This window comes from Tamandua tetradactyla, chromosome 18 (assembly GCF_023851605.1).
Source record: "Tamandua tetradactyla isolate mTamTet1 chromosome 18, mTamTet1.pri, whole genome shotgun sequence".
NCBI lineage: Eukaryota > Metazoa > Chordata > Mammalia > Pilosa > Myrmecophagidae > Tamandua > Tamandua tetradactyla.
In genome coordinates this window covers 63,107,029-63,133,040 of record NC_135344.1, presented here as the reverse complement: position 1 = coordinate 63,133,040, position 26,012 = coordinate 63,107,029, and the positions used below count along the sequence as shown (strand labels likewise).

At 38.5% G+C, this 26,012-nt stretch overlaps 1 protein-coding gene across 2 annotated transcripts in view; it reads right to left on the bottom strand.

Annotated features, from left to right (window-relative positions):
* USP14 (ubiquitin specific peptidase 14) overlaps nucleotides 1-26,012 on the bottom strand; it is a 78,335-nt gene that overhangs the window by 33,925 nt on the left and 18,398 nt on the right. The window contains exons 1-3 of one of the 2 annotated variants that reach the window (XM_077135849.1): nucleotides 10,870-11,102; nucleotides 5,134-5,238; nucleotides 4,097-4,200 (exon numbers count right to left, since the gene is read on the bottom strand). In XM_077135849.1, the coding sequence (XP_076991964.1) occupies nucleotides 4,097-4,200; nucleotides 5,134-5,238; nucleotides 10,870-10,878 (218 nt within the window). In that variant the 5' untranslated portion in view covers nucleotides 10,879-11,102. Of the gene's footprint in view, nucleotides 1-4,096; nucleotides 4,201-5,133; nucleotides 5,239-10,869; nucleotides 11,103-26,012 lie in introns of those variants that run through there. The other variant, XM_077135848.1, reaches the window with a different exon arrangement.

Genomic DNA, 26,012 nt, shown 5'->3' with positions numbered 1-26,012 from the left:
CTAAGCACAAAAAAGCAAAGGAGGAGACCACAAATTTAAAACTTTAGAACTGAATATAAAAATATATTACATTGCTACATGTATGTTAAATTAAAAAAAAAAACTAAAACACATCTAAACCTACACTCTAAGTAATTATTTTCAATTTGTTCTTGATCAAAAAAATGTTAAATAGCAGAAAAGTCGAGTAATTTTTCACTTCTGTTCTTCCATTTTTCAGCCATTTTACCAATCCATATGTCAGGATATGGTGAAATTGCATCATACTCACACAACTTGAATAATATACCCTTCACAAGGGAAAAAAATAAAAATAATTTAAATAATGCAGGCAATCTCACATGCCAATTCACACAATGAACATAACCCCTAGATACGCATGAGATGAGAGATGGGTCTTCTGTTTCTCACCACGTGCCTCAGTTCTTGCATGCCTCTCATAATATGAGCATCTTACTGCATTCAGGGAGATTCTAGAGTTTAAAGATACATATTTTTCATGTTTTGTCATCCTTTAATTAAATGCAAACTACTTCATATTCAAGGAAAGAAAAATGGCAATCTGGCTATGCTGTGCTTACTGACAGGTAACAGATGGCTTGTCAGTCTCCAATATAAAAACATGGATATGTTATACTGTCTTTTATGGGCAATTCATGGAATTCTCAAGGATAATTTTCATCGGACAGAATTTTCACACTAAGTTTTAAATTTAAAACGTAACTCCCACATTAGGATGCGGGTTTACTGTTGTGCGGCATCAAGCAAGCCAGATTTTACCTCTAACTGTAGTTTCTTGGTTCTCACTGCCCTTTAGCTAATCCAGTCCATATACCTTGAACACACTTTCCTTCCACCTTTTGTCATTAAAGATCCTGCTCTCCAGAATCTAACACACAAAAATTTTGCTAAGTATCTGTGAGGATGAACTGCATCTTCTGCAGTTGTAAAACACCTTTCATGGAACTTTCCTTTCTTCTTTCATTTCTACTTTATCCATTTTTCCAATGTATACCACTCCCATCCATGTCACCTCCTATCAGTTATGTTAATAAGGGCAAGGACTTCCACCCACTCATAGCAAATTTAGAATTCAAAACATACTACCTTTTGGTTTCAAGAAGAAAGAATGAACAAAGACTGAAATCTTCCCTCCCTATGCAAAACTCAGAAAAAATAACTCAAAAAACATGAAAGACAGCTTTTCCTTGGAATAGGTTAAAAATGAATCCCCAGGAAAAAAATTAATGGAAAGTCTTGGAAATAATGCAAAACTGCCCCAACTAGCTACCTGTCTCATTCAGATAACTTTATAATCATGACATAAGAGAATATAGTTGCATAAGATGAGTATACAACCTTCAGCAAAAAAACCTTCAGCAACCCTTACAAACAACAGGAACAGAGTTAAAAGAAAAGCAGGAAAACTTCTTTAAATAAGAAATACTTTAGATCCTTAAATAAAAGCAGGATTCACATCTAAAAATTAAAGAAATTATAAAATAAGAAAATGCTATGAAAATAGGCAGTTATGAAACAAAGCAGACAAATCACTGAAATGGAAGATAGAACTGAATCACTCTTCCACAACACATAAAAATAAAAAAATAAAAAATAAAGGAAAAAAAAGAGATGAAAAACAGATCTAGAACTTGAATATCTAGTTCAGAAAAAAAAGCTAGACAAAGTAAAAGAGAAGTAGTATTTGAAGGAATAACAACTAAGAATATTCCAGAATTTATGACACAAGTCCTCAGGCTCTTGCTATGCCAACTCCACAGGTGAACACAGTGCCTACCCCTGCCCCATGCTGGGTATGACTCCTAGAGATGTAAATCTCCCTGGCAATGTGAGATATGACTCCTGGGGACGAGCCCAGTACTGGCATTGTGGGATTTAGAGAGTCTTCATGATCAAACACAGTAAGAGAAATGAAACAAAAATAAAGTTTCAGAGGCTGAGAGATTTCAAATACAGTTGAGAGGTTGAGGTTATTCTTATGCAATATATAGATATCCCTTTCCAGTTTTTGGTGTATTGGAGTAGCTAGAGGGAAATACCTAAAACTATTAAACTGTAATCCAATAGCCTTGATTCTTGAAGATGAATGAACAACTATAGAGCTTTTAAGGTGTGCCATTTACATGTGAAAACCTTGTGATTGACACTCCCTTTATTCAGCATATGAACAGATGAGTAATCTGTTCTAGTTTGCTAAAGCTGCCACAATGCATCACACCAGAGATGGACTGGCTTTTAATAAAGGGGGATTTATTTAGTTAAAAACTTATAGTTCTTCAGAGGAAAGACAGTTAACTTTCACCTGAGGTTCTCTCTTACACGGGAAGGCACAGGGTGATCTCTGCTGGCCTTCTCTCATGGCTTCTGGGTTCCCATAGCTTTCCCCAAGCTGATTCCTTTCTACATCTCCAAAAGTCTGGGCTGAGCTGCAAGTGCTGAGAGGAGATATGCTGAGCAGCTTAGGCTGTGCTGCATTGAGAACTCTCATTTAAACATCAGCCAATTTAACTAAACATCACTCACTGCAAGAGGCCCCCCTAGCCAACCGCAGGTGCAATCAGTGACAGATAGTTTCACATGCCAATGGTCATGTCCACAGCAATAGAACTAGGCACCTTCACCTGGCCAAGTTGACATCTGAACCTAACTACCAAAGAAAAACATACAGATCAATAGAATAGAATTTAGAGTCCAGAAACTCTTACATTATCATCAACAGATTTTCGACAAAGGTATCCAAACAATTCAATGAGAAAAGAATAGTCTTTTGAACAAATGGTATTGCAAGTATTAGATATCCACGTTAAAGAATTAAGTCAGAACATTATCACACCATACACAAAAATTAACTAAAATTAGAAAACACACCTAAATAAAGCACTAAACCCATAAAACTCTTAGTAAAAACCTTAGGAGTAAATCTTCATGCCTGAAAATTAGACAATGATTTCTTATTTATGACACCAAAAAGCACAGCCAACAAAAGAAAAAAAATGGGTAAATTAAACTACAACAAAATTAAAACTTTTGTGCTGTAAACAATACTATCAATAAAATAAAAAGCAATTCACTGAATGGAAAAAATCATTTGAAAATTCTCTAAGGGACATGTATCCTGAATATATAAAGAACTCTCACAAATCAATAATAAAGACAAACCCATTAAAACAGGGAAAAAGGATTTGAATAGACATTTATCTAAAAAAGATATACAAACGGTCAGTAAACATTGCTAATGCTAACATCTTTAGTCATTAGGGAAATGCAAATGAGAACCACAATAAGATACCACTTCACACTCTCTAGAATCAAAAAGACAGATACTAACAAGTGCTGGCAAACGCATGGAAAAATTGGAACTCTCTAACATTAGTGGTAAATTTATAAAATGTTGTAACCACTTTGGAATATTTTAGCAGTTCTCAAAATCTTAAACGTAAGAATTACCATGTAACCCATGGGTTCCACTCCTAGGTACACAGAACCAAAAGAAATGAAAAGAATCATTCACACAAAACTTATACCAATATTCATAGCACCATTATCTATAATAGCCAAAAAATGTAAACAACACAAAGGTAGGTGGATGAATGGATAAACAAAACATGACACAGCTATAAAATGAAATATTACCCAGCCATAAAAAGAAATGAAGTATTGACAAATGCTACAAATGGATGAGCTTTGAAACTATTATGCTAAGTGAAAGAAGCCAATCACAAAAAGACCGTATGTTGTATGGTTGCATACATATGAAATGTTCAGAATAGGCAAATCTGTAGAGACAGAAAGCTGACTAATGTTTGCCAAACTGTTAAGGGGTAGATGGGGATGGGAAATGACTGCTAATAGGTATGGGGTTTCTTTTAGGGATGAAAAATACATTTGAAAATCAGATTGTGGTGACTGTTACACAACCCTGTGAATCTAAATAGAAGGTACTGAATTGTACACTTTAAATGAATGAAATGAACGCTAAATGAATTTTATCTCCATAAACTATTAAAACACTAGCCACCCATATATGAACCTCCCTTACCCAAAGAAGACTTAAAGCACTTCTCTTCAGTCTTACCTTTTAAGGGCATCTTTGAGTTCAGGCACAGATCTGATACACTGAACTGTAGCATTCATGTAGCAAGTGTTACCAAGATTTGTCAATCCACATGGTAATTCCATCTGATAAGAAAAATGATTAAATTATTTTATAAAGTGATATGGCATGTATAAAATCAATGAAGTTCAGACTTTGAAGCAAGTACTATTTATCAACTCCTACTAATTTATGTCCCACCTTTACCCTAAAGTAACAGTTTTATTTCCCCCACCAAAATATTTCACTTGCATCATACTGACAATCATTCTGTTTGTTTCCTTCTTAAAAATAAAAATCATATAGTCCTGCCTTCCACAAACACTTACCATAAGTATAAAATGGCACAATACACATAGAAACACTTAAAGGAAAAAAAATTTTATGGCACTATATAAATGCTGGGTGGTAAAGAAATAACATTTGACACATGCTGGTGAATTTCTAAAATGACTTTGTATTTAAATTAAGGATAAAATGTATGTATTATCAACATGGAGCATTTCTTAAGAATTTAAATACTGCAGCAATTAAACTATTTAGTCTCTGTGAGCTTGTTCCCTCGTGAAACAATAAACAGTATAATGTTACAGTCTGCTAGGCACATATTTAATACAGATATTAATTAACTTTGTGTGTATGCTACAATAATCCTCATCTATAAAATAGGTTACAGTACCTATATACCTCTTAGTGTTTTGAGGCTTATAAGCCCTGAATCATAACCTTTTATGTTTACTGTAACTATAAGTTTAACCTAAGTAAATTTAGCTGGAAGTTAGAAGAGCAATAATTACCAAAGTGTGCAAATGCAAGAAAAAAATGCTAATTTTATTAATTATCTGACTTTAGAAGGACTTCCTTACACCAATTTCAAAACTAATAAAACTCTCATTAACTACTCAAATATGTAACTTGATATTTACAATTAAATCTTCAGACTACATAGAAGATACTTCTGAAAGACAACTAACTGCCCTTCAAAAATTACTGATCATATGAAATATAGTATGTCTTACAGCAGATGCTAATTGTTCTTCTGTCATGTCTTCAACAAAGACAGTTTTAGCTGATGGTTCCTCAGGTAGAGCATCTGCTGATCCCATCATTAACAGAGTAATTCCCTGTTAAAAAAAAATAAAGGAGAGGGGGAATTTCATGAAAGTCCTTAAAAGTTGATATGTCTTTGCCCAATGAAAGAAGCCAGACACAAAAGAACACATGGTATATAATTCTATTTATATAAAATATGAAAAAAAGGCAAACAATAGAGAAAGTAGATTAGTAGTTGCCTAAGGCTGGAGATGAGAATAAAGCATAACAGTATATACATGCAAAGTTTCTTTCTGGGGTTATGGAAACGTGCTAAAATTAGATTGTGTTGATAGTTATACAATTCTGTAAATATACTTAAAAAAAAAAATCAACAAATAGTTTTAAAAAAAAAATTAAATACAAGTGTGGCTGCCAAGAGCCAGACTTGCCTACAAAGGGCAACAAGGAAACTTTTTCAAATAATTGAACTTCTATGACTTGATTGTGGTGGCAGTTATATGGACTGCATAAAATTACCCTACTTCATCGAACTGTCCACTAAAAGTCAGTGAATTTTTACTACAGCTGAATTAAACCTCAAAAAAGCTGAGAAAAATAAATATTGCCCTAAAAAATTAGATAATTTTTCCAAATTGGGTGAGATTCCTCAAGTAATCAACATTTAACTCCATAACAAATAACCCAACACTGATAGAAGTTCCTTCCACGAATGTCTATTTTGTAAACTGTAACAATTATTTACATTTGAATACATTATGTGTAACATTCCACATAACAGAATAATGAAAACACCGTCACCCTAAATTTCATAATCCTGATGTCTGAATATTATCTTAACATCTTAATTGGAAGACTTAAACACATGAGAAAAGAAAGGGCAGGTCCAAAAGTAGGGGGAGAAAATGTCCAGGGAAGAAAAAAGAAAAGAGAGAAGATTAAAATATTCAAATGGGGATTAAAATTAGGAAAACACTTGGTAAAGTTAAAAAACTCAAACTTAAGAGCGTCTCTCATGAAATCCAATACACTTCATTTTATTCCCTTTTTATTTTCATTTAGACTTTTTATAAGATAATGGCAAAGCTGTACCAAACTATCACATCCTTATCGAAAGTAAACTGTACAAGAAAAACCAAATTTTTAAAGAACATACTAGCAAAACCAGCTAGAAAATAGACAAAGAAGATAAGAATTTAACAAATGTATATGACTGCTGAATCATTATATTGACATTTCTTTTAGTCTCTAATGTATTCAAGCAGTTAAAAGAAAAAAGGAAAAATCATGAAACTGTACCCCATACTGTTTTAGTTCGCTAGCTGCTGGAATACAATATACCACAAACAGAATGGCTTTTAAAAAGGGGAAATTAATAAATTGCTAGTTTACAGTCCTAAAGCCGAGAAAATGTCCCAATTAAAACAAATCTACAGAAATGTCCAATCAGGCATCCAGGGAAAGATATTTTGGTTCAAGAAGGCCGATGAAGTTCAACATTTCTCTCTCAGCTGGAAGGGCATATGGCAAACGGCATCATCTGCTAGCTTTCTCTCCTGGCTTCCTGTTTCATGAAGCTCCCCAGGAGACATTTTCCTTCTTCATCTCCAAAGGTCGCTGGTTCGTGGACTCTCTGCTTTGTGATGTTGCAGCATTCTCTGCTCTCTCTGAATTTCCTCCTCTGAATACTCCAAAATGTTTTGTTTTTTATAGGAGTCCAGTAAACTAATGAAGACCCTACCCAAATGGGTGGAGACATGCCTCCACCTAATCCAGTTTAACAATTCTCTTGATCAAATCATATATCCAGGGAGATGATCTAGTTACAGTTTCAAACATACAGTGCTGAATAGGGATTAGAAGAAACAGCTACCTTTACAAAATGGGATTAGGATTAAAACATGGCTTTTCTAGGGTACATATATCATTGTAAACCAGCACACATACCAAGCTTAAAAATCTGTTCTATAGCTACTTGTTAAAATGTAAAAAAAAATAAAAATAAAAAACAGAACAGAAAAGACTCACCTGATATTAGCAAGTAAATATCTAAAATTTTTTTAAACAAATCATAAATGGGTAATACTTTAAAGTATAAAGGTATACTTTAAAAATAAGAACAAACTGAAGAGCATGAGAGATTTTAGACTATAAAAACTACCATAAAGATGTGATTTTAAATTATCATATAAACGATCAAATTCTTCTTTGACATGTTACAGAATAATTCTTTATAGAGTAACTTATAACTATCAAAATAGCCAAGAAAGATCTGGAAAAAGAATAACAAAAGGAAGGCAGTGTCATGGGGGAAGGGTCCAAGATGGTGGCTTAGTGAGGGATGGAATTTAGTTTGTTCTCCAGAACAGCTAGTATATAGCCAGGAACAGTACAGAACAACTGTGGAACCATATCATTAACCAGGACACACAGCTTACCCCAGTCTGGACCAGCTGGACCAGGTGCAAGCCCACTCAGAACCTTGAGTCCCCCAAGCTGCATAGGCCAGCACCCCTTCCCCACAGACTGCTTTCCCGAGGGGAAAGGCAAGGGACTTTACTAACAGCAGGGGGTTAGCTAACCAAGCTCCAATTGCAGAATTTACAAATTCTGACTACTAAAAATTGGTCCCTAGCTCAGCTGAACCTTGAGTAAAAGCTGAGGTTGCTGTTTTTCGCCCCAGCGCAAAAGGGACAGGGCTGCCAAAAAAGGGGTAAAAAAAAACCAGAGGTTTTTGGATCAAATAACACAAAATACTTGAAAGGGTCTGGGCCCTGAAGGAAAGTAGGGGGGGACACAGGACCTGGAGAAAGCAACATATGAACTTAGCTCTTGATGGGCAAACCTGAGGAGTTCTAAAAAGGATTTTTTTTTTCTGCCTGTGTTTCTATGGCTTGACTGTTCTTTGCATACAACTGCAAGGCTTCTCAGGCTCCAACTGCTTCAAGCAAGAACTGACAGAATTAAGCTTGTCTGACAGCTTGACTGGAGGCTGTGCCTTCCCCAGGAGAGGGGTGGGGCCCAGCTCAAGTGGAATCCCTGCCTCAAGGAATTCTGACCGCAGGATCTGGAAAACTAGAACGATTAAAGCCAGCCTACACCTCTCCTCCGATTCAAGGAGTCTGCTGAAATTAAAGGTACCACATCACCCTATGCTGGTGGGACCCACAGGCAGACAAGCACCACATACCAGGCAGGACAGGAAAAACACAGAGTTCAGAGACTTCACAGTAAAATCTTTCAATCTGCTGGGTCTCACCCTCAGGGAAAACTGACCCAGATGACTCTTTCCTCTTGAAAGGAGGCCAGTTTAGTCTGGAAACATCTGACTGGGGTATATAAAACCTAAGTACACCCTACTAAGGGGAAGAAAACAAAGGCATCATACAGGTAGGGCAAGGAACAAGAACGGAAAGATTTTAATCTGTTAAAACCTAAGCTAGAGGTCTAGAATAAGCTGAACTGAGTGTCAAAGAACAGATACAGACCCTCTCATCTATGGACAACTGATCTTTGATAAGGCAGTCAAGACAACTCACCTGGGACAGAACAGTCTCGTCAATAAATGGCGCTTGGAGAACTGGATATCCATATGCAAAAGAATGAAAGAGGTTCCATATCTCACACTTTATACAAAAATTAACTCAAAATGGATCAAAGAACTATACATTAGATCTAAGACCATAAAATTTTTAGAAGAAAATGTAGGGAAATATCTTATCAATCTTATGAAGCAGTTTCCTAGCTCTTACACCCAAAGCACAAGCATTGAAGAAAGAAAGAAATGGGAACTCTTCAAAATTAAACACTTTGTGCATCAAAGAACTTGGTCAAGAAAGTAAAAAGACAGCCTACACAATGGGAGATAATATTTAGAAACAATGTACCAGATAAGTGTCTAGTATCCAGAATATATAAAGAGATTGTTCAACTCAACAACAAAGACAAATAACCCAATTACAAAATGGGCAAAAGACAAGAACAGACACTTCTCAGAAGAGGAAATATAAACAGCTAAAAGGCACATGAAAAAATGTTCAACTTCCCTGGCTATTAGGGAAACGCAAATCAAAACCAAAATGAGATATCATCTCACACCCACCAGAATGGCCATTATCAATAAAACAGAAAACGACAAGTGCTGGAGAGAATGTGGAGAAAGAGGCACACTTGTCCACTGTTGGTGGGAATGCAGGATGGTGCAACCACTGTGGAAGGCAGTTTGGCGGTTCCTGAGGAAGCTAAGTATAGAATTGCCATATGATCCGTCAATACCACTGCTAGGTATCTATTCAGAGGACATGAGGGCAAGGGCACAGATGGACATTTGCACACCAATGTTTATAGCAGCATTATTTACAACTGTCAAGAGATGGAAACAGCCCAAATGTCCATCAACAGATGAGTGGCTAAACAAGCTGTGGTATATACATACGATGGAATATTATGCATCTGTAAGACACAACAAAGTCATGAAGCATGTAACAACATGGATGGACCTTGAGTACATTATGCTGAGTGAGACTAGCCAGAAATAAAAGGACAAATTCTGTATGGTCTCACTGATACGAGCTCACATTAATGAATGAACATGGAGAATTTCAGTTAAGAACAGAGGCCATCAGGATACAGAAATTGGGTAGATTTTGGGTAATTGGAGCTGAAGGGGGATACAGACTGTACAACAGGTGTTCTAGTTTGCTAGCTGCCGGAATGTAACACACCAGAGACTGATTGGCTTTTAATAAAAGGGGATTTATTTCATTAGTTCTTCAGAGACTAACTTTCTTCAACTAACTTTCAACTAAGGTTCTTTCTTACGTGGGAAGGCTCAGGGTAATCTCTGCTGACCTTCTCTCCAGGCCTCTGGGTTCCAACAACTTTCCCCAGGATGATTCCTTTCTGCATCTCCTGGGCTAAGCTCCGAATGCTGAGATGAGGTATGCCAAGCTGCCTGGGCTGTGCTACGTTGCACTCTCTCATTTAAGCACCAGACAGTTAAATCAAACATCATTCCTTGCAGCAGGCACGCCTCCTAGCCAACTGCAGATGTAATGAGCAACAGGTGAAGTTCATGCACCACTGGCTCATGTCCACAGCAACAGAACTAGTACCTTCACCTGGCCAAGTTGACAACTGAATCTAACTACCACATGTCCACCCCTTGTCAACTTGGCAACTACATGCATCACCTTAAACAATATTAAGGTGCAAAAAATTCTCTTCTGGCTGCGGACCTGTGAATCTCAAAACAAGCTATCTAGTGCCAATATGCAAAGGAGAATATTCACAGGATACAGGTTTTCATTTCTATAGGGAGAAATTGGAAGAACACAGATGCAAAACCTGCAGGGCAAACACCAGTGGATTTCAAAGTCCGAAAGTCATTCATCCTTCGGCTTTAGAAAGTGGCAGTCCCACCCTTTCCAAGGGCCTATACAGTGGCCTGCCTCTTTCCAAACCAAACTCGGGGAACATTAAGGAGATCACCTTTTTCTCGGCTCCACTCTCTCCAGGCATCAGGGCCACCCCTGTGCTCTCTGCCATTTCCGGGGCACACACTCAACCCCTCCATGTGGTGGCAGCCAGGCTCTCCCAGTCCCCCAAGGAGCATGCTGTACCTTCCCCAAGACCTGAGGCTGCACAACTCTTCCAATGCAATGAAGTGGGAAACTCATCCTTGCCCTTCAGGGTAAACTCACCCTCTCCATGTATATGTGTGGGTCCACTCTCCTGGCCGAGGTTTCTTGGCTTCAGACCCGAGCTTCCAAGGCTCTCACTCTGCAAACTCCAATTTTTTCCCTTTTGTGTCCTCCTTTGTCAAGATTGGCAGTGGTTCCATTTACACCAACAGTCTCTTCAAGCGCTCCAGGACTTCTCCATCATTCTCTTCACAGTTCCTCCAAAATCTTCCCCTTAGCCATTCAAAAAACCATTCCATTATATCTGGTATTTGCAAACTGCAGCAGCACCCCACTCTCTGGTACCAAAATCTGTTCTAGTTTGCTAGCCGCTGGAATGCAACACACCAGAGATAAACTGGCTTTTAATAAAAGGGGATTTATTTCATTAGTTCTTCAGAGGAAAGGCAGCTAACTTTCATCTGAGGTTCTTTCTTATGTGGGAAGGCTCAGGGTAATCTCTGCTGGCCTTCTCTCTAGGCCTCTGGGTTCTAATAACTTTCCCCAGGATGATTCCTTTCTGCATCTCCAAAGGCCTGGGCTAAGCTGCAAGTGCTGAGATGAGGTATGCCAAGCTGCTTGGGCTGTGCTACATTGTGCTCTCTCATTTAAGCACCAACCAGTTAAATCAAACATCATTCCTTGCAGCAGGCACGCCTCCTAGCCAACTGCAGATGTAATGAGCAACAGCTGAGGTTCATGCACCATCGGCTCATGTCCACAGCCACAGAACTAGGTACCTTCACCTGGCCAAGCTGACAACTGAATCTAACTACCACAACAAGACTCAGTAAAAATTCAGAAATGGATAGCACTATGTAACTGTAGCACAATAATGTTAGTATACTCAATGTCAATGTTAGTATACTCAAAAATTCAGAAATGGATAGATACTACATAACTGTAGCAAAATAATGTTAGTATACTCAATGAAGCTGAATATGAGAATGATAGAGGGAGGAGGACTGGGGGTACAAATGAAACCAGAAGGAAAGACAGACAATTCATTTGAAAAGTAAATAAAAAAGCATTTGCAAAGTCCCCTTGGGTGAATGGCGAGAAATGGGGAAAATTCAACTTCCCCATTTGGAGAATTCCTGATATTCTTGCAAACAGTGGGGACAACCAAACCAATAGGCCAAGCCCTCAATCTTGGGGTTTGTTCCTATGAAACTTATCCCCCACAAAGGACAGACTAAGCCTACTTAAAATTAGGCCTGAGAGTCACCTAATTTTGTTGATCAGATGTGGCCTCTCTCTCAGCCAACGCAGCAAGCAAACTCACTGCCCTCCCCCTCTCTATATGGGACATGACTTCCAGGGGTAAATCTCCCTGGCAACATAAAACAGAAATACGAGAATGAGCTGGGACTCAGCATCAAGGGATTGAGAAAATCTTCTCAACTGAAAGGGGGAATAGAGAAATGAGGCAAAATAAAGTGTCCATGACTGAGAATTTCAAACAGGCAAGAAGTTGTCCTGGAGGTTATTCTTATGCATTTTATACATATCCCCTTTTTTTAGTTTAAGGTGTATTAGAGAAGCTAGAGGGAAGTGCCTGAAACTGTAGAGCAGTGTCCCAGTAGCCATGTTTCTTGAAGATGAATGTATAATGATACAGGTTTCACAAGGTGACTATGTGAGTATGAAAACCTTGTGTCTGAAGCTCCTTTTATCTATAATATAGACAGATGAATAAAAAAATATGGATTAAAAATAAATAATAGGAGAACAAATAAAATAAATTTAGTAGATCAAAATGCTGGTGGTCGGTGGGGGGGAGGGGGTATGGTATGTATGAATTTTTTCTCTTTTCTTTGTATTTCTTTTTCTGGATTGATGCAAATGTTCTAAGAAACGATGATGGTGATGAATATACAGCTATGTGATGACATTATGAGTTACTGTTTATATACCAAGAATGGAATGATCATATGGTAAGAACTTGCCCATCTCATGACATATCATACCCAAAATTTAAATTTAAATGTAAAACAATGAAAAACAGGTGTGCAAACCAAAAAAGTCTTGAAATAATGCAAGACTGTCTAAAATTTACATTAAAAAGTGAAAGAACTGATATCACTACATGCATAAGTCATTAAAATTTGTGACATACTACCATAACCAAAAACCAAATAAAAAATGGGCAAAAGAGTGATGAGTCAACCAAGAACAAAGGCTTAAAATTAAGTAGTCTCTACTTAAGCATGAAAAACAATACATTAAAACCAAAGTAAGCAGAAAAGAGAAAATAAAGCAAAGTGAGGAAATCAATAAAATAAATGAACAAATAAAAGCTGTTTCTGGAGAATGGGAGTGGCCAACAAGTGAAACTGACAAACCTCTGGCTAGATGATAAAGAAAATGAGGGAGAAATCACAATTTAGCAATACCAGGGGAAAAAAAGAAAACATCAAACATCACTACATTTTCTCAGATTAAAAGGATAACAGGACTATATTATGGCAACCAATCTAACAACTTAAAATTAAATGGGGTGGGCCACAGTGGCTCAGCAGGCAAGAATGCTCGCCTGCCATGCCAGAGGACCCGGGTTCGATTCCCGGTGCCTGCCCATGTAAAATAAAATAAAATAATAAAAAATAAAAATTAAATGAATCAATTCCTTCAAAGTCACAAATTACAAACTGATGCAATGTATAAAAAGGATAATACATAATGACCGAGGGAGATTTATCCCAACAAGGTATGGTTGTTTTAATACTCAAAAAAAGTCAATGTAGGTCACCAGATTAACAGACTAAAGGAGAAAAAACAATTGACCATTTTGATAGATACTGAAACAGCATTTGATAAAATCCAACTTCCATTCATAATAAAAATTCTCAAACTAAATAAAGAATTTCCTCAGATGATGAACATCCGTTAAAAAAAAAAAAAAAAACGTGCAGCTAAGACTGAAAGCTCTTCCCCTAAGACCAGGGAAAAGGCAAAGGTCCACTGTCACCACTTCTACTCAACACTGTGATGAAAGTTATAACCAGTGTTGTAAGGTAAGAACAAAAGAGAGAAAAAGGCATAGAGATTGAAAAGCAAATACAAAACTGTTCTTATTTGCAAATGACTTGACTTTAATCTTAACAAACTAAAAAATGATATTAGCAAAGTTACAAGATACAAGATCAATATAAAAAATTACTTTTAACTCTATCTACTAGGAACAACTGAAAAATTACATTTTAAAATACCATTTACAATAGCATCAAGAAAATTGAAATACTGATATACCTAATTAGATATGCATAAAAACCTACGAATACAAAATCATTGTGAAAAAAAAATTTATTTTTATGCTGTATGGCAGGGATCATATTTCATTCTTTTTCCATGTGAATAACCTTTTATTTCAGCACCTTTTGCTGATTTTTTTTGTTTGGTTTTTCATTTGTTTGTTTAGGAAGTGCATGGGCCAGGAATACTGTGAAAACTTTTAAGCTCTAAATAAATAGATCAATCATGCTGTGAATTGGAAGAATCAATATTAAGATGTGCCATTAAGATATTAAATTGTGGGGGCCAAGATGGCGGCTTAGCAAGGTGTGGGATTTCGTTTCATCCTCCAGAGCAACTAATAAATAGCCAGGAACAGTACAGAACAACTGGGGCCACATCAGTGACTGGACACACAGCATACCCAGCCTGGACAAGCTGAACCAGCTGTGAGTCAATCCAGAAGCATGAGTTCCCCAAAACACGGTGGCTGGCAGCCGTCCCACACAGGCTACCTCCCAGAGCAGAAAGGAAAGAGACTTTACCAGCACCAGGGGTGGAGCACAACTAAGCTTCAACTGTGGAATTAATTAACAAATTCTGACTACTAAAAATAGGCCCCAAGCTCAGCTGAATCTCAAGGTTGCTGGGTTTTGCCCAGGTACACAGGGGGCAGGGCTGACGGAAAAAGAAAACGGAAAAAAAAAAACAGAGCTTTTTTGGATCAGATAGCACATAATACCTGACAGGATCTGGACCCTGAAGGAAAGGAGGGGGCACGTAGGACCTGAAGATACACAAAGCAACTTACCAATTTGACTGGTAAACCCGGTCAATGGGGGTCCTGCTCTGAAAAGGATTTTTCTTCTTGTTTTGTGGCTGTGTTTGTATGGCTTGACTACTCTTTAGACACAGGTGCAGGGCTTCTCAGGCTCCAACTGCCCCAGACATACACAGAATTAAACTTGTCTGAGTTACTGTCTGGAGTCTGTGCCTTCTCTGGGAGAGAGGTGGGGCCCAGCTCAGGTGGATTCCCTCCCTCAAGGAATTCAGACCCCAGGATCTGGAAAAGTGAAGCAATTAAAGCCAGCCTACAATCTCTACTCTGTTTCAACCATGCCCCCAGAAGGCAGAGTATGCTGAAGTTACAGGTACCTCATCACCTTATGCTGGTGGGACCTACAGGCAGACAAGTGCCCCATACTGGGCAGGACAGGAAAAACGCAGAATCCACAGGCTTCATAGGAAAGCCTTTCAATCTGCTGGGTCTCAATCTCAGGGAAATCTGACGCAGATGACCCTTTCCTCCTGAGAAGAGGTCAGTTTGGTCTGGGAATATCTGACTGGGGTCTATAATACCTCAGTAGACCATCCTAACGGGGTTAAAAAGAAAAAAAAGGCACCATACACGTAGGGCCAAAAACAAGAAAACAAGAACTGCTCTTTCTCCGCCGGCAGCGCTCCCACCGCCAGCCAGTCCTCCTGTCCCTCTTTCTTCACCGGTGGCGCTCCCGCCGCCAGCCAGCCCTCCTCTCCCTCTTTCTCCACCGGCGGCACTCCCGCCGCCAGCCAGCCCTCCTCTCCCTCTTTCTCCACCGGCGGCACTCCCGCCGCCAGCCAGCCCTCCTCTCCCACTTTCTCCACCCGGCGCTCACGCTGCCATCTTGCCCTCCTCTTCCTCCTTCTGCTCCGGCGGCACTCCATCCGCCATCTTGCCCTCCTCTTCCCCCTTCGGCTCTGGCGGCGCTCCGTCCGCCATCTTACCCTTCCCTTTCTCCTCCTGCTCCGGCGGCTCTCCAACCACCATCGTGCCCTCTTCCGCCTTCACCGGCTCCTCCGCCACCATCCTCGACAGCCTTGCCACCCTCACCTTTCCTCCCCCAAAACAGCTACTGGGGGAGTGGAGACGATACAGAGCAGCTCCTGGAGCCACGACGGAGATCAAAGGGACGGCGTACCCCATCCTGGAACGGCTGACTGTCTGGGAAAACCAGCTCTGGTGAGATCGCCGAGGGGCGTGGGCTTTCCCGGGCGGGACGACAAGCAGCCAGAGTCCTTCCCTTCCTCCATCCCAGGCCAGCTGGCAGAATTGGGCAGGCGGTCCCCTCGGGCCGTGGTGGCTGGTGCCCGCACCACACAACACCCCCCAGACCAACTGAGAGAGTTGGGTCGGAAATCCCCAGACCGCGGAAAACGGTGACCGGGGGGGTCCCTTCCAAACACGTGACTCCCCAGTCCGGCTGGGAACTGTGTACTCTCCCGGGCTGCGGCGGCTGGCACCCTCCCGCCACGCTTGGCGCCCCAGGCCGACTAGGAAATTCGGTCGGGCGCTCTCCCGGGCTGCGGCAGCCAGCGACCGTCCCTGCATTCAGACCCCCGGGCCGGCTGGTACTCTTCCAAGCCGCTTCGGCTGGCGAACCTCCCCCACAGCGAGAGTTTTCCAAAGTTAAAGGACCCACAGCACCTTTTACTGGTGGGACCCGCAGACAAACGTGTGCCAAGAGCGCCACCTACTGGGAAGGATAAGAAAAACAGAACCCAGAGATTTCACAGAAAAATCTTTCAACCTGTTGGGTCCAATACCCAGAGAAATCTGACTAAATGCCCAGATGCCAGCAGAAGATAACGCATCATGCTCAGAAAATTGAAAATATGGCCCAGTCAAAGGAACAAACCAATAGTTCAAATGAGATACAGGAGCTGAGACAACTAATGCTGAATATACAAACAGAAATGGAAAACCTCTTCAAAAAGGAAATCGAGAAATTGAGGGAGGACATGAAGAAGACATGGGCTGAACAAAAAGAAGAAATAGAAAAACTGAAAAAACAAATCACAGAGCTTATGGAAGTGAAGGATAAAGTAGAAAAGATGGAAAAAACAATGGATACCTACAATGATAGATTTAAAGAGACAGAAGATAGAATTAGTGATTTGGAGGATGGAACATCTGAATTCCAAAAAGAAACAGAAACTATCAGGAAAAGAATGGAAAAATTTGAACAGGGTATCAGGGAACTCAAGGACAATATGAACCGCACAAACATACGTGTTGTGGGTGTCCCAGAAGGAGAAGAGAAGGGAAAAGGAGGAGAAAAATTAATGGAAGAAATTATCACTGAAAATTTCCCAACTCTTATGAAATACCTAAAATTACAGATACAAGAAGTGCAGTGCACCCCAAAGAGATTAGACCCAAATAGGCATTCTCCAAGACACTTACTAGTTAGAATGTCAGAGGTCAAAGAGAAAGAGAGGATCCTGAAAGCAGCAAGAGAAAAACAATCCATCACATATGAGGGAAACCCAATAAGACTATGTGTAGATTTCTCAGCAGAAACCATGGAGGCTAGAAGACAGTGGGATGATATATTTAAATTACTAAAAGAGGAAAACTGCCAACAAAGACTCCTATATCCAGCAAAATTGTCCTTCAAAAATGAGGGAGAAATTAAAAGATTCTCAGACAAAAAGTCACTGAGAGAATTTGTGACCAAGAGACCAGCTCTGCAAGAAATATTAAAGGGAGCACTACAGTAAGATACGAAAAGACAGAAGAGAGAGGTATGAAGAAGAGTGTAGAAAGAAGGAAAGTCAGATATGATATATATAATACAAAAGGCAAAATGGTAGAGGAAAATATTATCCAAACAGTAATAACACTAAATGTTAATGGACTGAATTCCCCAATCAAAAGACAGAGACTGGCAGAATGGATTAAAAAACAGGATCCTTCTATATGCTGTCTACAGGAAACACATCTTAGACCCAAAGATAAATATAGGTTGAAAGTGAAAGGTTGGGAGAAGATATTTCATGCAAATAACAACCAGAAAAGAGCAGGAGTGGCTATACTAATATCCAACAAATTAGACTTCAAATGTAAAACAGTTAAAAGAGACAAAGAAGGACACTATCTACTAATAAAAGGAACAATTAAACAAGAAGACATAACAATCATAAATATTTACGCACTGAACCGGAATGCCCCAAAATACGTGAGGAATACACTGCAAACACTGAAAAGGGAAATAGACACATACACCATAATAGTTGGAGACTTCAATTCACCACTCTCATCAATGGACAGAACATCTAGACAGAGGATCAATAAAGAAATAGAGAATCTGAATATTACTATAAATGAGCTAGACTTAACAGACATTTATAGGACATTACATCCCACAACAGCAGGATACACCTTTTTCTCAAGTGCTCATGGATCATTCTCAAAGATAGACCATATGCTGGGTCACAAAGCAAGTCTTAACAAATTAAAAAGACTGAAATTATACACAACACTTTCTCGGATCATAAAGGAATAAAGTTGTAAATCAATAATAGGCAGACTGCCAGGAAATTCACAAATACGTGGAGGCTCAACAACACACTCTTAAACAACAAGTGGGTCAAAGAAGAAATTGCAAGAGAAATTAGTAAATACCTCGAGGCGAATGAAAATGAAAACACAACATATCAAAACTTATGGGACGCAGCAAAGGGAGTGCTAAGAGGGAAATTTATTGCCCTAAATGCCTATATCAGAAAAGAAGAAAAGGCAAAAATGCAGGAATTAACTGTCCACTTGGAAGAACTGGAGAAAGAACAGCAAACTAACCCCAAAGCAAGCAAAAGGAAAGAAATAACAAAGATTAGAGCAGAAATAAATGAAATTGAAAACATGAAAACAATAGAGAAAATCAATAAGACCAGAAGTTGGTTCTATGAGAAAATCAATAAGATTGATGGGCCTTTAGCAAGATTGACAAAAAGAAGAAGAGAGAGGATGCAAATAAATAAGATCAGAAATGGAAGAGGAGACATAACTACTGACCTCACAGAAATAAAGGAGATAATAACAGGATACTATGAACAACTTTATGCTAATAAATACAACAATTTAGATGAAATGGACGGGTTCCTGGAAAGACATGAACAACCAACTTTGACTCAAGAAAAAATAGATGACCTCAACAAACCAATCACAAGTAAAGAAATTAAATCAGTCATTCAAAAGCTTCCTAAAAAGAAAAGTCCAGGACCAGACGGCTTCACATGTGAATTCTACCAAACATTCCAGAAAGAATTAGTACCAACTCTCCTCAAACTCTTCAAAAAAATCGAAGTGGAGGGAAAACCACCTAATTCATTCTATGAAGCCAACATCACCCTCATACCAAAACCAGGCAAAGATATTACAAAAAAAAGAAAACTACAGACCAATCTCTCTAATGAATATAGATGCAAAAATCCTCAATAAAATTCTAGCAAATCGTATCCAACAACACATTAAAAGAATTATACATCATGACCAAGTAGGATTCATCCCAGGTATGCAAGGATGGTTCAACATAAGAAAATCAATTAATGTAATACACCATATCAACAAATCAAAGCAGAAAAACCACATGATCATCTCGACTGATGCAGAGAAGGCATTTGACAAGATTCAACATCCTTTCCTGTTGAAAACACTTCAAAAGATAGGAATACAAGGGAACTTCCTTAAAATGATAGAGGGAATATATGAAAAACCCACAGCTAATATCATCCTCAACGGGGAAAAATTGAAAACTTTCCCCCTAAGATCAGGAACAAGACAAGGATGTCCACTATCACCACTATTATTCAACATTGTGTTGGAGGTTCTAGCCAAAGCAATTAGACAAGAGAAAGAAATATAAGGCATCAAAATTGGAAAGGAAGAAATAAAACTATCACTGTTTGCAGACGATATGATACTATACATCGAAAACCCGGAAAAATCCACAACAAAACTACTAGAGCTAATAAATGAGTACAGCAAAGTAGCAGGTTACAAGATCAACATTCAAAAATCTGTAGCATTTCTATACACTAGTAATGAACAAGCTGAGGGGGAAACCAAGAAACGAATCCCATTTACAGTCGCAACTAAAAGAATAAAATACCTAGGAATAAATTTAACTAAAGAGACAAAAAAACCTATATAAAGAAAACTACAAAAAACTGCTAAAAGAAATCACAGAAGACCTAAATAGATGGAAGGGCATACCGTGTTCATGGATTGGAAGACTAAATATAATTAAGATGTCAATCCTACCTAAATTGATCTACAGATTCAATGCAATACCAATCAAAATCCCAACAACTTATTTTTCAGAAACAGAAAAACCAATAAGCAAATTTATCTGGAAGGGCAGGGTGCCCCGAATTGCTAAAAACACCTTGAGGAAAAAAAACGAAGCTGGAGGTCTCGCGCTGCCGGACTTTAAGGCATATTATGAAGCCACAGTGGTCAAAACAGCATGGTATTGGCATAAAGATAGATATATCGACCAATGGAATTGAACAGAGTCCTCAGATATAGACCCTCTCATCTATGGACATTTGATCTTTGATAAGGCAGTCAAGCCAACTCACCTGGGACAGAACAGTCTCTTCAATAAATGGTGCCTAGAGAACTGGATATCCATATGCAAAAGAATGAAAGAAGACCCATATCTCACACCCTACACAAAAGTTAACTCAAAATGGGTCAAAGATCTAAACATTAGGTCTAAGACCATAAAACAGAGGAAAATGTAGGGAGATATCTTATGTATCTTACAACTGGAGGTGGTTTTATGGACCTTAAACCTAAAGCAAGAGCACTGAAGAAGGAAATAAATAAATGGGAGCTCCTCAAAATTAAACACTTTCGTGCATCAAAGAACTTCATCAAGAAAGTAGAAAGACAGCCTACACAATGGGAGATAATATTTGGAAATGGCATATCAGATAAAGGTCTAGTATCCAGAATTTATAAAGAGATTGTTCAACTCAACAACAAAAAGACAGCCAACCCAATTACAAAATGGGAAAAAGACTTGAACAGACACCTACCAGAAGAGGAAATACAAATGGCCAAAAGGCACATGAAGAGATGCTCAGTGTCCCTGGCCATTAGAGAAATGCAAATCAAAACCACAATGAGATATCATCTCACACCCACCAGAATGGCCATTATCAAAAAAACAGAAAATGACAAGTGCTGGAGAGGATGCGGAGAAAGAGGCACACTTATCCACTGTTGGTGGGAATGTCAAATGGTGCAACCACTGTGGAAGGCAGTTTGGCGGTTCCTCAAAAAGCTGAATATAGAATTGCCATATGACCCAGCAATACCATTGCTAGGTATCTACTCAGAGGACATAAGGGCAAGGACACAGATGGACATTTGCACACCAAAGTTTACAGCAGCATTATTTACAATTGCCAAGACAAGGAAACAGCCAAAATGTCCATGAACAGATGAGTGGCTAAACAAGCTGTGGTATATACATACGATGGAATATTATGCAGCTGCAAGACAGAATAAAGCTATGAAGTATGTAACAACATGGATGGACCTTAAGGACATTATGCTGAGTGAGATTAGCCAGAAACAAAAACACAAATACTATATGGTCTCTCTGATATGAACTGACATTAGTGAATGCACTTGGAGAATTTCAGTTGGTAACAGAGACCATCAGGAGATAGAAATAGGGTAGATATTGGGTAATTGGAACTGAAGAGATACAGATTGTGCATCGGGACTGACTGTAAAAATTCAGAAAAGGACAGCACAAAACTACCTATTTGTAATACAATAATGTCAGAACACTGAATGAAGCTGAATGTGAGAATGACAGAGGGAGGAGGCCTGGGGGCACAAATAAAATCAGAAGGAAGGATAGACAATAAAGACTGAGGTGGTATAATCTAAGAATGCCTAGAGTGTATAATGATAGTGACTAAATTCACAAATTTAAAAATATTTTTGCATGAGGAAGAACAAAGGAAATGTCAATAATGCAGGGTGTTGAAAATAGATGGTAATTAATATTTAAAAATTTTAACTTATGTGTGAGACTATAGCAAAAAATGCTTATTTGGTACAAAATTAATATTTTGACTAGTGCATTTCCTAATATAACTTATGTGGACAGCTTAATTGAACACCATAGTACATGGAACCTTGAGTAGGGTATGAAATTTTGTAGATTTGTCCAGAGTGATGGCCCAATAAATCCCAGCATGATTTGAATAGTGAATAAAAAAGTATTTACAAAAAAGGTATTTACAAAGAATAGCAAGAAAGTGGGAAAATTCAACTTCCCCAAGTAGAAAATTCTTGATATTCTCACAAGCAGTGGGGACAACCAAAGCAATAGGCTGAGCCCCCAATCTTAGGGTTTATTCATATGAAGCTTCACACCACAAAGGATAGGCTAAACCTACTTAAAATTAGGCCTAAGAGTCACCCCCAAGAGAACCTCTTTTATTGCTCAGATGGGGCCCCTCTCTCTCAGCCAACACGACAAGCAAACTCACTGCCCTCCCCCTCTCTATGTGTGACATGACTCCCAGGTATGTGGACTTTCCTGTCAACATGGGACAGAAATCCTAGAACGAGCTGGGACTCAGCATCAAGAGATTGAGAAAACCTTCTCGACCAAAATAGGGAAGAGCGAAATGAGACAAAATAAAGTGTCAATGGCCGAGAGATTCCAGAGTTGAGAGGTTATCCTGGAGGTCATTCTTACGCATTAAACAGATTATCACTTTTTAGTTAAGGTGTAATGGAGAGGCTGGAAGAACTGCCTGAAAATGTAGAGCTGTGTTCCAGTAGCCATGCTTCTTGAAGATGACTGTATAATGATATAGCTTTTGCAATGTGACTGTGTGATTGTGGAAACCTTGTGTCTGATGCTCGTTTTTTCTACCTTATCAACAGATGAGTAAAACATATGGATTAAAAATAAATAAATAATAGGGGGAATAAATGTTAAAATAAATTTAGTAGATTGAAATGCTAGTGATGAATGAAAGAGGGGTAAGGGGTATGGTATTGTTCTAGTTTGCTAGCTGCTGGAATGCAATATACCAGAAACGGAATGGCTTTTAACAAGGGGAATTTAATGAGTTGCTAGTTTACAGATCTAAGGCCGAGAAAATGTCCCAATTAAAACAAGTCTATAGAAATGTCCAATCAAAGGCATCCGGGGAAAGATACCTTGGTTCAAGAAGGCCGATGAAGTTCAGGGTTTCTCTCTCATCTGGAAAGGCACATGGTGAATGCAGTCAGGGCTCCTCTCTCGGCTGGACAGGCACATGGCGAATACGGTATCATCTGCTAGCTTTGTCTCCTGGCTTCCTGTTTCATGAAGCTCCCCGGGAGGCGTTTTCCTTCTTCATCTCCAAAGGTCGCTGGCTGGTGGACTCTCTGCTTCGCGGTGCTGCAGCATTCTCTGCTCTCTCTGAGTCTCTCTCTCCAAAATGTTTCCTCTTTTATAGGACTTCAGAAACTAATCAAGACCCACTCAGATGGGTGGAGACATGTCATCCCCTAATCCAGTTTAACAACCGTTCTTAACTAAATCTCATCAGCCAGGGAGATGATCCCATCACAGTCCCAAATACACAGCATTGAATAGAGACTATTCTACCTTTAAGAAATGGGATTTATATTAAAACATGACTTTTCTTAGGGGGCATACTTCCTTTCAAACCAGCACAGGTATGTATGAATTTTTTTCTGCTTTCTTTTTATTTCTTTTTCTGAATTGATGCAAATGTTCTAAGAAATGATCACAATGATGAATATACAAAAAAAAAAAAAAAAAAAAAGAGCTAATGGGACTCTACTAAGCTCCGGCATCTAAAGTAGCACTCATCACTTCCATAACCATGAATAAGTATTATATTGAGTCAGGGCCACTGTGCTAGATATTAGGAACTAAAAGAAAAAGGAGATATTCTGACATGAAAAGGTTTTATAAATTAGTAGGGAGGAAGGTAAATATCAATGCATCAAAATTTCAGTTCTCTGACCCCTGGGGAAAGACATCATTTTCAAAGGTTAATTTTTCTGGATGCTGACTGTTTCTTCCTTAAGTGTACAGCTTTACTTTATTGTAACCTTTTTTACTGGATGCTTTCTAAATGTATTATCTAATTGTTTTCCTTTTAAAATAAAATATTTGGTCAGTAATTTAACAAAAAAAAAGATATTAAATTGCAATACCAATGAAAATCCCAGCAGGCTCTTTTGTATAAAATGACAAGTTGAATCTAAATGTCTAATAGGAATGTAGAAGTCCTAGAACAGACAGGTTTGAAAAAGAACTGGAGGATTCAAAGAACCTGATTTCAAGGCTACTGTAAAGCTTCAATATCAAGACAGTGGTGGGGGCGGGGGGGGACACTGGTGGGTAAATATAGAAATATACAAATCAATGGAAGAGAACAGAATGCAGAAATAGACTCATGCATACATGGCCAACTTTTTCAACAAACGTACCACAGTACAATGGGAAAGGATAGCTTTCTCAACAAATGGTGTCTGAACTGAATGTTCTTGTGGAAAAAGAAACCTCAACCATTCCTTCACAACGAACACAAGAATTAACTCAAAACAGATCATATATCCCAAGAAAAAGCTAAAACTTATATAAGTTCTGGAAGAAAGTCTTGTGAGATTTTAGCACAGGCACAGATTTCTTAGACAAGACACAAATAATACAAGAAACAATACATTAGACTTCAATAGAATTAAAACTTTTGCCACAGACTGGGAGAAAATATTCACAAAGTAAACATTTAAACACAATTATAAGAAACCAAATAATCCAATTTAAAAATAGCATAAAATTTGGATACTTAGCAAAAATAAGTAAACAAGTAACCAATAAGCTGATGAAAAACTATTCACCATCATTAATCAACAGAGAAATGCAAACGAAGACCACAATATCACTAAATACTGACCAGATTATAATAAAAAAGACTGACAGCATCAAATATTAGTAATAATATGGAGCAATCTGAACTCTCATACATTGCTCAGTGGAACATAAAATGAATCAACCACTTTGGAGAAGTGTTTGGCAGTTTTCTTATAAGGTTAATCATATACTTACCATCCGACCAAGCATTTTCATTCCTAGGTATTTACTCCAGAAAGAAGAAAGCAAGTATCCACAAAGCTGAAGGTTCTCCCTCTTTTGTTGCTCAAATGTGGCATCTCTCTTTAAGCCAACTCTGCAGATGAACTCACTGCCCTCCCCTCTACATGGGACATGACTCCCAGGGGTGTAAACCCTGGCAATGTGGACATGACTCCAGAGAATGAGCTTGGCTTTGACATCGTGGGATTGAGAAAGACTTTTTAAAGTTTCAGGGGCTGAGAGATTTCAGAGTCAAGAGGTCATTCTTACACAATATGTAGATACCCCTTTTCAGTTTTTGTTGTATTGGAGTAGCTGAGATAAATACCTGAAACTGGTGAACTGTAATCTAGTAGCCTTGATTCTTGAAGATGAGTGAATAACTACCTATAGAACTTGTAGGTCTGTCCCTGTGATTGTGAAAACCTTGTGAATGACACCTCCTTTATCCAGTGTAAGGACAGATGAATAAGAAAAAAAAAGACAAAAAATAAATAAACAATGGGGATGGGGGTTTGGGATGTTTGGGGTGTTTTTACTTTTATTTTTATTTTCTCTTCAAAAAAAAACACACAGAACTCCTATTCGGAATGATGGAAATGTTTTGGTAATGGATGGTGGTGATGGTTGCACAACATTTTGAACATAATTAATAGCACTGAACAACATATCTGAATGAGGTTAAAAGGGGAAATGTTATATTATACATATGGTAATGACAGAAATTTTTTTTTAATCCATGAAACTACACTATACAAACAGTGACCCCTATGTTAAACCATGGAATATAGGAATATAGGAATATAGTTATTGGTTCAATTCCCAGAGCCTGCCCATGCCAAAAAAAAAAAAGAGAGAGAGAGAGAGAAAGAGAAAGAGGGACAAAAAATATTTAAAGAAATAATAGCTAAAATTTTTCCAAATTTAAGGAAATCTAACCCAAAGATCCAAGGAGCTCAAGCAGAATATAAAGAAAGT